General features: G+C 41.2%; 1 protein-coding gene across 2 annotated transcripts in view; it reads left to right on the top strand.

Moving 5' to 3' along the window:
- kcnip4a (potassium voltage-gated channel interacting protein 4a) overlaps positions 1-13,179 on the top strand; it is a 43,252-nt gene extending 30,073 nt beyond the window's left edge. For both annotated transcript variants that reach the window (XM_056443096.1, XM_056443095.1), the window contains exons 2-8: positions 4,832-4,956; positions 8,987-9,056; positions 9,542-9,612; positions 10,165-10,272; positions 11,006-11,110; positions 11,198-11,260; positions 11,341-13,179. In XM_056443096.1, coding sequence (XP_056299071.1) covers positions 4,832-4,956; positions 8,987-9,056; positions 9,542-9,612; positions 10,165-10,272; positions 11,006-11,110; positions 11,198-11,260; positions 11,341-11,388 — 590 coding nt within the window. In that variant the 3' untranslated portion in view covers positions 11,389-13,179. The remainder of the gene's footprint in view (positions 1-4,831; positions 4,957-8,986; positions 9,057-9,541; positions 9,613-10,164; positions 10,273-11,005; positions 11,111-11,197; positions 11,261-11,340) is intronic.
- The last annotated feature ends 344 nt before the right edge of the window (positions 13,180-13,523 follow it).

Below are 13,523 nucleotides of genomic sequence, written 5' to 3' on the forward strand. Positions count from 1 at the left end.
TGTTTTATTGCCCTCACGTCCGTTCAGCTTCAACAGTCATGCTTTCAATTCTGTTATCGATAGAACGGATGGTTTGCCCCATTAGTCCAAATGTTTGCACTTCATCCTCAGTCATTGGGGCGGTGATTTAAGAATATACTGAAGCATCAATGTCCTTGAGCTCTAAGTTTTGAAAAAACATCTCGAGTTGTCCAGTAATGTTCCCAAATAAAGCGACCTTTCCGTCAAGACCAATTTACACTTGGAAACAAAAACAACATCCGTCTAGTCCGACCTCAGGGAGGGCACTCGGACGTCTCCTCCTCACTCAGGAAGGCAGGTGCGTGCGAGCCAGGTAACAAGACGGGAGCTTCACTCCGTCTCTTCATCCTGTCAACGCGATTGCATCATTATAAAGGGAAAGGTGAACTTAATCATAAGCTTGACAGCATGGCTTTCTAGAATCAACAATGCCTTTTGTGAGAGCTGTGTTGTGCACCATGATGTTAGTTATTGTGTACGTTGTGCCACGACCGAGCCAAGAGCTTTCAGCCATCTGCTCAGTCTCTGTGCGGTGTTTAACTCGGCACAGGAGAAGGCTCGGACCATGCGCTGGTTCTTTTTTCATGTTGCAACCTTTTTGAGGTTTTGAGGTTTTTTAGGGTTTAGAAATCTTGCTTTAAGTCACGTTTTGGTCAAGCTAGCCATTTTAGCAGAGCATTTTCTCAAAGATCAAAAAGAGTATTCAAGTAGATTTTAGACAATCACTATTGTGTGTATGAGACATCTGTTAAAAATGACATCACACATTTATGTGGTGTAATTATTAGACACTTTAGCTGCAACCAAGAGGTGGACTTAACAGGGCTCTCAAGTTTTGAAGATAGGCAAGCGTGACATTTCCATCACTTCCCCCGACGGAATTTTTTTCGATATCAATCAGGCTCTCTCTCTAGAAGAAGACAGGCAGAGAAGAGAGAAGTTGTTGACGAGGGAAAGGGTTTTTTTTTCTTTTCCGATCTTGGCGCGCACGCCGGGAACTCTTGGAACTCTCGGCGCGATCGACATCACATATGACACACCAATTAAAAAACATTATTTTTTTTTTTTTTTTTTTTATGAATAGTGTGATGTGTGAGAGTTATGTGAGTTAATGAGACGAGTCTCGTGAGTCTCACGCTCAATGCGTGACACTTGAGAGCCCTGACTTAATACATCTCAACAATTGTTGGATGGACTGCCATGTTGTGGAGACAAGAGGAAGAATTATTTGATTATCCCTTAATTTTTCATTCAGGGCCATCATTAATTGTGTACTCATTCAATAATTGGGTTAGTGACCAGTTAACATGTTAACATGTAAAACGACAATGGTAAACATTGTACCGGCTTCAAGCATTCTCAATGTGAGCGTATTAGCATGCTGACATTAGCATGTTGCCAAAGTAAATCGCTAGCATGGCTGTAGACTAATAGATTTAAAGTTGTATTTGCAGTGTCTAGGAATATCGAGAGTATATCATATCTCCAACCTGGGTAGTTGCCTCGCTTATCTCTGAACTCACTGTCCTCGGTGTGTTTATCTCACTGCAGCTCGACCCACACACACTAACCTTGTTCAGGAATCGTTTTTTCCTCTTGCCCAGTAGTTTTACACTGATACATTCTTCTGCTCACTTTCATGATGTTGCCAGACCAGGTTACAGATTCATGATGTCATTTTCAGTGATGTAATTATTACCACTACGTTCCTTTTGTCGCCCAGATTAGTAGAGGCCTATTACAAGTCTCACCCTCCATCTTGACGTCATGTTGAGCAGCTCAACCTCTGCTTGTACTTTCACCCAGGATCAAAATGAATTAAGTGTTCCTGTGATGGACAAATGGTTTGAAGTACTTGAGAGCCCGTCCACTGCCATTAAACCTCACACACAGTTTTATGAGTCCCTCGGTTTGAAAGTGTGCTTTTAGGCAAGGCTGTGAACACATTACATAATGACTTCCATACTCAGAGTGGTGCTGCAAAGAACATACGAGTTTTTGCATTGTGGTCATTAACTCAAACCTTGAATGCACCACTTTATTTTACTAATCATGTAGCTGAAAGCTGCTTCGGAGGACAGGCGGGAAAAAGTTGACACGGAGCATGCTGGGCTACGTGTGAAAAAAAGTAGACGCCTGATGAGATGTCATATTAGCCCTAAACTCAGAGCCTGCCTTTCACGCTGATGACCTACAATGTTCTAAGAGACTTGTTAATAGGTAATGTAACCCAGTGAACTAGTGACTAAATTTAGGCAGCCTTGCACTTGTGCTGCTAGATACACACAGTAAAACAAGAAGGGATCTCCTCTCGAACATGTTTTTACACCTAACTGCATTAGCATTTAGAAGTCATCCAAATATCAGCTGCTCATATTTTTGCAACTCTTTTGGCGATGCAAAGGTAAGCTTACACACTCAAAGAAATGACTCATTGGATGAACTCAATTAAATTGTTGGCAGGTTTTCCATCCAATAATGATATGCAACTCCAACTCAAATTTAGCACATCAGTGCAATAAAATGTAATTAAGTTAGTCCAACTCATTTGTATCAAATACATCTAAAATAAAATAACGATATTCATTCAATTTAATTAATTTGTGTTTGTCCAACTCAAAATATAAACTAACTAACTAACAAAACATGCAAACTCCACACAGAAGGAAAGCCCCGACTGGGAATTGAACCCACGGACCTCTGGTTTTGAGGCAACAGTGCTAGCCACTACACCACCGTACAGCCCTGAAAGTGTGTTCACCTTGTAAACAACTGATTTTCAGCTGGCGCATGCGCAAAGGGTAGTCCCCAATGAAACACATTTATTTTGAGTTGATATGCGCACCATCTAACCTAAATACATCTAATAAATGAAAGTATTCATACATTTTGTGTTACACCCATTAAATATAAATATCTATTTTTGTAATTGATTTATTTAAATGTATCAAACAATATTTAAATGTGTCACCTCGAAGAAGGGCTTGAATCATTTTTGTGAGTGTAACCTAAATAAATCTAATAAATGAAAGTATTCATACATTTTGTGTTACACATATTCAATATAAATATCTTCGTTTTGTAATTGATTTATTTAAATGTATCAAACAATATTTAAATGTGTCACCTCTAAGAAGGGCTTGAATCGGTTTTTTGAGTGCAGCACATGTTCCTTTAAACCCAGTTTGTGTTCTCTGCCTTTTGGAGCTGCAGCTTTAAAACTATTACCGTGTGAAACAACATGTTGTTGTCCTGAGGAACCGCTTCTTGCATGCCCCGTTTCCTCGAATGTGCTGAGGCTGTAAGTTGCCGAGGTGACCGTAACACCTAATGCTGTATTTCCTAGTTTACCCTCAGATTGTCCACAAGCGCGGGGTGAGAGCTCGACTCATGAGGCTATGTCCATGCTCCACAGCCAAAAAGCCATCCTCCAGTAATCAAAACAAGTGGCTCCACCAAGGCTCCCTGTCTTTCTGTGATGATTTATTTTTATTTTCTGTGGTATTTTCTTGGCATACGGGGGGCACTTACTCAATATTGGCTTAAGTCACACAGAGTTGCCTAAGCTTTCTGATTCACAGCGAACTTTTGGGTTTGACAGTTAAATAAGTAAAAAGGATGGATGTTGAATGTGTGATTTGAGATTGACATTTATAAACAGGTTAGACTGTTTTATTTAAATGTTCCTATTGTAATGTTCCTGATTCTGAATTAGTTTTTTTTCACAATTGCTGAATTTTATAGTTTTTATAGTTTCATCATACAATACTCATCACATCTAATAATTACTCAGCTGTATGCCAAAGAGTTCTGGAGAAATTGGATAGTGAGAATGAAATGAAACAGCATATTTTTTCCTTTCTCCTGATAATATATCAGTTAATATCACCTAGAAAGCATTCGCTCCATAGCAGCAGCTTATCCGTGGTCGGTTAGAAGACGTGGCCTTTGGGCTGCGGGCCACATTAGTACCCTTTGAACTAATGAGGCATTTAGACACTGTGTCACACTTCAGGTATATGAGAGGCCAACAAGACGAGTCAAATGCTGCGAGGATGCTGCAGGCCGGTGGCACGGCCCGGACAGCATCTGCCATCATTACATGCCCATTAAAAAGTCTCACAGGGTTCATGAAGAGGTTCCGGGCTCAATAACACTAATTATCTCTGCTGCCGAATTTGTCGCAGAGAAGAAAAGGCCATTTTGAGCTTTGTTTGGTTTAGTGAAGTAACATTTGTAAATAATAGGACCTGACATGACACGGAGAAAATGGCCTTCCAGATGGAAACACGTCGAAGGAGTTTCTCTATCGTCAAGAAGGTTATAAAGAAGTTGTGACCATTTAATGCCAACGTGTGCCGTAGAAGATGCAAGTATCTAGGTGTATGTGCTGAGGCATCGCTGATATTTGGAAGTGTAACGGGATATCTCACAATCTAGCCTCAAACATGCACATTTGAAAAGACTCACCAGCTTCAATAGAACGAATTATCTCTGCTGCTGAATTTGGTGTCTAGAAGATGAAAGGATTTCAGTATTAGTTTGGTTTTGTGAAGTAACATTTGCAAATAAAAGGACCTGATACAACAAGAAGAAAAGGGTTTTTCTAGTGGAGTTTTCTTTGTTGTCAAGAAGGTTATAAAGAAATTGTGACCATTTCATGCCAAAATGTGACATTTTGGATATACATAATGCGTAGCTTTTGCTGATATTTGGAATGGGATATCTCAAACGCATGCCTCAAACATGCTAATTTGCCAAGACTCACCAGCATTGGTTCTCATCTGACCTCCTTCCTCCTCCTCTCCAGACAGCGTTGAAGATGAGCTTGAACTATCTACAGTTCGCCATCGCCCCGAGGGACTGGAGCAGCTTGAAGCTCAGACTCGTTTCTCCCGCAAGGAACTACAGATCCTATACCGTGGCTTCAAAAATGTGAGTGATGGGGCCACCATGCACCCTGAGCACCATCCATAATGTTCAGCTCAGTGGGCTTTGTTCTCTCTTGGACAACTCTCCTTGACAAAAAAAAAAAATCAGATTTTCCTTTGATTTTATTCTTTTATATAATCTCAGGGGTGTGGAGTTTTCGCCGGCTCTATTTTCTACATCCACTCTGTAGCAATGAATCCTCATCAAGCCTCTGATGAATGCTTTTTTTGCCAAATCATCTCCCTCATGCACTGAATGTTACCACCACTTGCGCTCACCACGGAACATGTTTGTACATTTTTCACTGTGCCACGGACAATAAGTTCACACCTCCATCACATCGTGTACGGTTACTGATGAGCAATCAGGTCAAAGTCCTCTAGAGCTGCTCGTGTCGCTACATCGTCACCTCTGGTGTGAGGCGTAATGAGAGGTGGCACGATGGAAGCCACTGACTAGCTTTTGTCCGTCTCTGCGTCGCACATTATTTAAGTGTCGGGGTCCAACAGCTCATCCCTGTCCTTCCCCAACCGGATGACTTAGTCAGAGCTTTAATGGCCAGCCAGACGAATGGAAGCTGTCCTGGTCCCCGTGATGAGAATCGTGTCTCTTTGTCCAGGGTTTCAAAGCAAATCAAACGTCTGTGGGTGACGGGATGAGGTCGTTTGTCTTGACAACAAATTCACTTGACTCCTGTTCAAAGTGGTGCTTTGTCTTAGACCCAACAATATGTCTAGTAAGGCCTAAAACAAGACCTCTGGCAGCGGCTTGCTTTAAGGAGGTATTTTATTAAAGGTCACCTTAAAGGGATGAGATACTCCATTGTTTAACAAATCCTTTGACCTCAGACCACAGGAAATAACCCAATATTGTCCTAACGTCTGGCTCGATCTGCTGGGCTTTCAGCGTTCACAGTCTGGGACACTGCCACGGGCATGAGATTAAGATCACCCCGGTTCTATTCCATCAGTGATGATGCCCGTGATTTATTTCATTCCCCACACTGCTGATTGCCGCAACCCTTCATGCCTGGCCGGTTTTCCATTTCACAGAGCGTATTTGTTATGTTATTATCACAAATGATCTAAAATTACAAGCATATCAAATGAATACAAATAAATGTTCTGACCTCTCATGAGGTTGTCAATGAATAATGTGTATAATGGAACAACATGAGGGAAATATTACACCTTCATTTGTTGTACTTCTACACAACATACGACTAGTATTCCAAGAGCTCCTTGCCCATCATAGAAAACACAATTTGAACTTGGTAAATATCATTAACGTCTAGATGCTTAGTTAAATTCATTTATTAGTAGATGTAAAATATCGAAATGTAAATAATATGATGTCCTTAATATGTAATTTATTCATTGGTCTCACTAAAACAGAGATAAATGTATTCAAAGAAGCCGTTTTCCCAAAAGCTCAATATTATTGACTATGATTGATAGAACAGTCAATGAGGTCCTTAGAGACATCAAAGTCTAAGCTGGCGGGACCTTGAGGCAGTCCAGGCATCGAGTGAGTGTAACTATTTCACTGAACTTAAAATTGAATTGCAGGTGCCCGAAGCTGGACGTGACGGTAACTAGATAACACACCGGCTTCATTCGCAATCGGATAAAAAAAAACTGCCTCCCTCCCTCACATCATCACGAGGCTGCAAAGAGACGGTGAAATGTGATCAGAGGAGTTCTGCCGCCGGTGTACGATGCAGTTCTGCAGTGACAGCGTTACCGACAGCTCGTTTTCCTTCAGCCTCGTGAGGATGACTTCGCCGGGTTAGAAGTAGAAGCTGACTTGGAACACAGACATTTGGATATTAGTGCTCCTCCCAAACACTGTGTTATTAGTGTTGACAGCTGCAATTACCCATATGTGTTGACACACACACACACACTCAGACAAGTGATGTGAAATTACATGTTTGAAGAATCCCCCCTCCCCACTATGAGTCCTTAATCACTTGGCATCTACTTGCACTTCCTTAGCAAATGGTTGATTGTTGACAACCCATGCACTGCAGTGTTGTGGATCATAAACAACATTATAATGAACCGAAGCGCGACAAAACAACAAAGAAATACTTCTCTCTGTCAATGTAAAGAGATGCTGTGGGGAAAGTTGGCTTTTCGAGTGGATATGTTCAACTTTTTTTTAGTAAACTGAGAAGTTTTGGGAAATACTCTTATTTAATGTCTTGCTGAGAGTTGAACAATCAATACCACTCTCGTATCTGTCCCTTTAATAGGACCGTTAGCCTCGTTTAGCATAAAGCAAAGCAAATATAGAAACAGTAAAATAAGAAGGAACAACTAAGCGGTTTCACTTATGAAACAATTCATGTTTTTATTGCTTAAATTGCATACAATAATGTAATCTGTCAGAAGTAAACACACCTAAAGCATTGCAGTAGCCGACCATGTTACATTCTGGGTTTGAATTCTCCAGGCAAACTACTTCACTGCTCCCCTGAAACTTCCGGATACTTTACTGAATAGACTGGTGCTCATTATTTGTCATTGTTTGTCTCTAACTTCCCCCGAATTCTTGACATCACCTCAACCCACAAGAAGTGGAACTGACTGCGAGACAACGGGAGAAGAGTGTCGGGGGATTCAGGCAGACAACCTCGCAGCATCCTCTTGAAACACGAGGAGCATGAAGGTTTCATCTTTACGTTTTCATCCCCACCGTCGGGTTTCTAACTCGGAACCCCGTGTGCCCTGTGTTGCTTACTTTGCGAACACAGTTTGACTCACACTATTATCCCAGTGAGATGGAGCACATCACTGGCGATAACAAACTCTCTTTTTATTTTATTTTATTAAATTCTCATAAAAATGTGGATGCGGAAGAATAGTTCTTCCTTTTCTGTTGAAGCTGTATCTGGGAGGTGTTGAAGTTATTGCATCCATCCCATATACAGCATGTTCCTCAGCTTTGATTTCCTGCAGCAACCTCCACGATGTATGGGGTTTATTGCACACACGGGCGTTCCCGTTTGGAAATTGTGCGTATAGGTGGAGCATATCCACTGTTCCAAAGACTCAGCAGTGTGCAGCCTCACACCAAGCAGAGATTGAACCGTCAAAACTAGCCGCTTTTATCACCACGCTGCCCTGAGTAAGTCCATCCACGGAGTCTTTGGTTAACTCTTTTCCATTTAAAGGAGACAAAAGCATCCTTCTTGGAGGTGTTATGTCAGAGTATTCACTCTTTTCCAGACAACCGCAGGTGGGCGACACGTAATGACTGCGGACACGCTATCTATTGAGGCTGGGATGGTTTGCAACCAAATTGACCATCAGCCTTTACTTGCTACATATTGTCTCAGAAACGGTCTATGTTTAATGAAAGAATATAATATTGCTCTCCTAAATGTGTATTTCCACCGTAAATGGATCAATACAATTATCAAGAAATGAACCAGCAACTCGTGTGTTAATTTGAAGTTAAAGAGTAACTTCACATTAAAACCTAAAGACGGTGTTATTCTGCCTCCTCGGGTACAACAGACCTGCTTTTTTCAACCCAACAGTGATGTCACAGTGTGTGTACCCTGGACTTCTGCATGAGAGGAATGTAACCACTGTAGGTCAGGAAAAAAAACAGATGTCCAGCTGCTGATAAGTTGCTCTTTAATTATTGAATTAAATTTAATTAATTTGATATACTTTTAAAAAATGACTGAGGTAGTTTGGCCACATTGGAAAGCCGGCTTAAATTTATCTTCATACTTTTGAAAATTCATATTCAAATTTTATATTATTTATTTTTACAAAAAAAAAAAAAACAATACTCATTCTCCCTCATTAAAAGAAATCCAGAATATATTATTTCTCATTTCACAAATGTCCCCACTGGATGCAAGATGTCTCCTCCACTAAAACATTTACTTTTCTGTGATGCATGTGCACTGCAGGTGCCATGCGTCAGTCTCCTGATTGGCATGTCCTCATTCATATTGAAGGCGAGGACTTTATTATATGAGGGAGTCTTTAACATAGACCATGTTGTCTTTCAGGAATGCCCCAGCGGAATCGTCAACGAAGACACCTTTAAAGACATCTACGCACAGTTCTTCCCACAAGGAGGTTTGTGTCATGTGAGCCTACCGCTTTGTTTTTGTCGCTTGTGTTGCTGCTTCTCCTCAAACTCTGTGTGTAATGACGCAGATTGCTTTTCACTATATAAGAAAGAAAAATTGCACCACGTCCAGAGTACTTTTATGTGAAACTTCCATCCAGGAAAAATGTGTGCGAGAGGGAGAAAGTAGGTTGTACTCATGCTCACTGTTTGCTCTCATCGTTATGCAAATATTCTACCCAAGGAACAAGAGAGAGAGCGTTGAGAGAGTAAATAGAATGGCTCACCAAAGAGTCCCGATGATACAACTCCCAGCTCTAAGCACATCGTTCTTCTCATGCCGATTCAGGCCCGATTCTTTGAAGTTGTCCATAAAACCTATACAACTTTAATTTGAACATTTTCTTTGTGTTCTGCAGTCAGTGTTTCTGCTGTTTGTCGATTGATCACGGCAGATGTTTAAAAAAATTAATTTAATTCGTTCTCTCCATAGATGCGTCGACGTATGCCCATTTCTTGTTCAATGCATTTGACACCGATCACAACGGCTCTGTGAGTTTTGAGGTAAGCCAAGTGTTGTTATATTCCTCGTCCATCACCCACGTCGCCTCCAAAACGACATCAAACTATTTAGAAAGTTTCGACACTGCAACCCCCAAAGGCTTCACACAGCGGCACTATGTAATCTGCAACCGCAATCAGCCCAAGCAAGTCCACTTGGGATGCTATCAACACGTGATTAATATACATTTGCTCATTAGGACAGAAAAGCTTTTTCATTATGCCAAACCAGCTTCTGTGCAGTCCATTCAGCTCAAAAGAGCGGGGATTCCCTGAAGGCCGAGGCCGCTACACATTATGAGACGGTTAATAACTTGAATAACGAGTTTTTGATTCCTTCAAATAATAGTATATGCTTGTGCAAATGTTGATGCGGGAAATTTTCTGAAATAATATCCATGTGTAATGTGCATGGTGAATAGTTATACCTAATGTTTTTTGTTTGTCTCAAGCAACCTTGAACACTTTACAAATACACGTCTTGTTTAGAAAAAAGATATTTTTTTAATCTGTGTGTTTCATATAGTTCTCAGTGAGTCTTGTTCTCGCCTGCAGGATTTCGTCATGGGCCTTTCTATCCTCCTGCGTGGCACGGTCCAGGAAAAACTCAACTGGGCTTTCAACCTGTACGACATCAATAAAGATGGATACATCACTAAAGAGGTGTGTCCCTCTGGACAGCGGAAATAGCCAAACATCCTTTATGTTACATCAGGGCACTATCATGCCGACATGCAGATGTTTGACAGATGTGAAGTGTACTACGTTCAGCATATTAGCGTCTAGGTGTAGCTTGGTAGCATGCCAACATTACACGCTGGTGGCGTGGTCGTTCGTTTTTTTTAAACGGACGACGGCTCGAAATAAAAAGAAAGAGGAGATCGATCAAATTCATTACAATTCAGCCCGAGGCGGCCATCAACGCGTGTGCCACATTCAAATGAACTCCATCCAATATATGTGGAGACATTTGACTTCAAAACCCCACATGTGCCAGAATAAATGTTCCAACGTAATCTAAATCAAAGTCATACGGATTCATCCTCTTGGGTTATGAATGTATAAAACGACACAGCCATCCATCAAGTAGTATTTGAGATATTTATTTATTTATTTATTTGTATGCGTGTTACTCGCATAACTCAAAAAGTATTAAACCGAATCGCATGAAATTTGGTGGGATGATTGGTTATTATCCGGGGACCATTTGATTAGATTTTGGGATCGATCGGGTCAAAGGTCATGGTCAAGGTCATGAAAAGGTCAACATCTTCTTTTTACCATAGCGCGGTCAATTTGTATCCAATTGGCATGCAACTAATGCCAAAATGTTCATAATTCAATGCCCAATCTTGTGATATGCAAAGGTATGCGCTCTACCTGTGTGCGTTTGCAGGAAATGCTGGACATCATGAAGGCCATCTACGACATGATGGGGAAATGCACATACCCCGCCCTCAAAGAAGAGACGCCGCGTCAGCATGTGGAAGTGTTCTTTCAGGCAAGTGTGTCTCCGGCACCATGAATGTCACGGCCCGGGCGAGAGGCTGTTATTTTTCAACCCCTCCTTCTCTCCGTCCCCCAACAGAAGATGGACAAGAATAAAGACGGAGTGGTGACCATCGACGAGTTCATCGACTGCTGCCAAAATGTAAGCCGGAGACCCCGACGCGCGTCCGTCGCACTGTTGGCGCGCTCGCCGTTTCTCATTGCCTCGTTTTCTCTCGCCAGGATGAGAACATCATGCGATCAATGCACCTGTTTGAGAACGTTCTTTAACTCGCCTGCGGAGAACTTCGGGAAGAGGACGTCGTCTTAAGCTCGGCCCGACTCGGACTCATGCTGTGTACGCTGTGCTCTGCAGACTTTTGATCATGGATGTAATATTGTTCATTCCTGTGGGCCACAAGTAGGAGGCGGCAGTACGGTGCCAACCCTCTGGAATGAGTCTCCCTCTGAACATGCTAGTCAGTAAATCGTTGAACTTTATTATAAGACGATGATTAGGAAGGCGAGCACCAACAAAAAAAAATGGACACATCTTCATTTCCCGTTTGATTTCCAACCATTTGTCTCTGGAGTGTCTTTCTCTTTGCTCTGAGCGCTGCAAAGTGCATCAGCCTCCGACATTATAAACACTCGGGGGAGATTTGTGATGAAGAGGTTTAAACAGGGCGCCTCTCGCCACGCTGCAGCCTCGACTTGTTTTGTTTACTGCCAATTAAAATCACTGTGACTTTATACAGCATAAAAGAACAAAATATCGAAGGTAACTTCACGCCCCCCGCTGTGATTTTATATTCCAGACTGGCTTCTCTATTCCAGAGGGTTCTCACCCCCCAACCCCGTGGCGGTCTGTGCGTTTGCTCCGCCGAGGAGAGAAAACCATATACATTGTTCCATTTTCAATAGTTTATTCCTTCGATAACAACTCTATGAGAATCTTTACAACTGTGTCCATGTTTATGTTTACTTGCCAACGAGAATGAGACAACACGATGATTGTATTGATGTCAACATTGGACCGTGTTATCGAAGGCTGGTCTCCAGAAGCACACAGGGAGCTCTATTTACGAGTACACGAGTAGACGAGAAGCTCTGCTCATAATAAACGCTGCTTTCAGTGCATTTCTTTTTACCCGACGTATGTAAGGTAAAACCATCTACGAATGTTTTTATTTTTATTTCATGAAACACTATCCAGGGGGTTACACTAAGAGCAGTGTTTGAGGTTATTTATATGGTATTATGGTCATTGTACAGAAGATTGCTGGTTGTACAGTATTAAATGAAAGTTTGCTCTCGGGTGAATTTCAGGTCTTTAGATTTGTTCATATAATTCACTGTTTTTAAAAAGAAAGGCCAGTGGGGTCGGATTGTTGATACAAACACTGTAACTTTGTATTGCACTTGTATTTTCTGGGTTGTCGACGAATGATCTTCCTGCTGTTCTCCTCCTCCGCGTCCTGTGTACAAAGTCCCGCCCACACCTATTCAGCCTGATTAAAGTTTTGCTCGGCCCCCAAATGTGATCAAACGCAAGGCATGCTGGGTACAAGTCTCACTTTGGGACTTCCTGTTGCTTGTTGGAATCCACTGGATCACTGAAGTGTCCGGACTTTATGTTCGTACCTTACTGAGTGTTTTAATCTGACTATTTTTCTCTTCTCCTTTTTCACAATGACTTGGATATTGGATACAGGAAGTATCCATGGAACCAGCCGTTAATCTGACATACACTTGAGAATGGGTGGATTTCTGGTGAATACTTTGCAGCATTCGACAGACGATCATGTCGTTTTTCATGCAGTATGATCACAAACAAACACATTATACTCAGTGAGGCATGCTGCTCATTATTTTAAAGTTTAGTATTGAAAATATATTTTTTGCTCATCTGTATAATTTCCATTAGGAAATTGCCATTTTGTTCCCCTTGATTTGTGTTTGTGTGCCTTACGGTTTGTACAAATGTTCTTTTTCTGTTTGACAACTCTTCATTTTTCCTCAGAAATATGATTATGAAGCATCACTGATAAAATGGAGGGGAAATAAATGTTTGCAACACTACCCTCTTCTTAACATATCTGCAATACATCCCAGTGGATGTCGAAATGTTGTTTCTGAAAATAATGAATTATTTCTACATTTCATCTGTACATAATATCCCAAATCGGCTATCTGACAAAAGTGAAAAAAATAAACTATACACCTTAAACTTTCAAAAGTGTTAAATTACTTAATGTTAATGGCTCTGGATTATTATATGGCTATCAAAACCAATCTAGTGTGCTCTGAAAGTGGAATTGTTATATATGAGAGGAGGAGTTCTATCTTTTGAGACGGACATCAATTTATATCGTAATATCTCATTATGCACGTTCTATAAACCAGATTCTGTTCATCATTACGGT

The sequence above is a fragment of the Pseudoliparis swirei genome, chromosome 21 (assembly GCF_029220125.1).
Source record: "Pseudoliparis swirei isolate HS2019 ecotype Mariana Trench chromosome 21, NWPU_hadal_v1, whole genome shotgun sequence".
NCBI classification, from domain to species: Eukaryota; Metazoa; Chordata; class Actinopteri; order Perciformes; family Liparidae; genus Pseudoliparis; species Pseudoliparis swirei.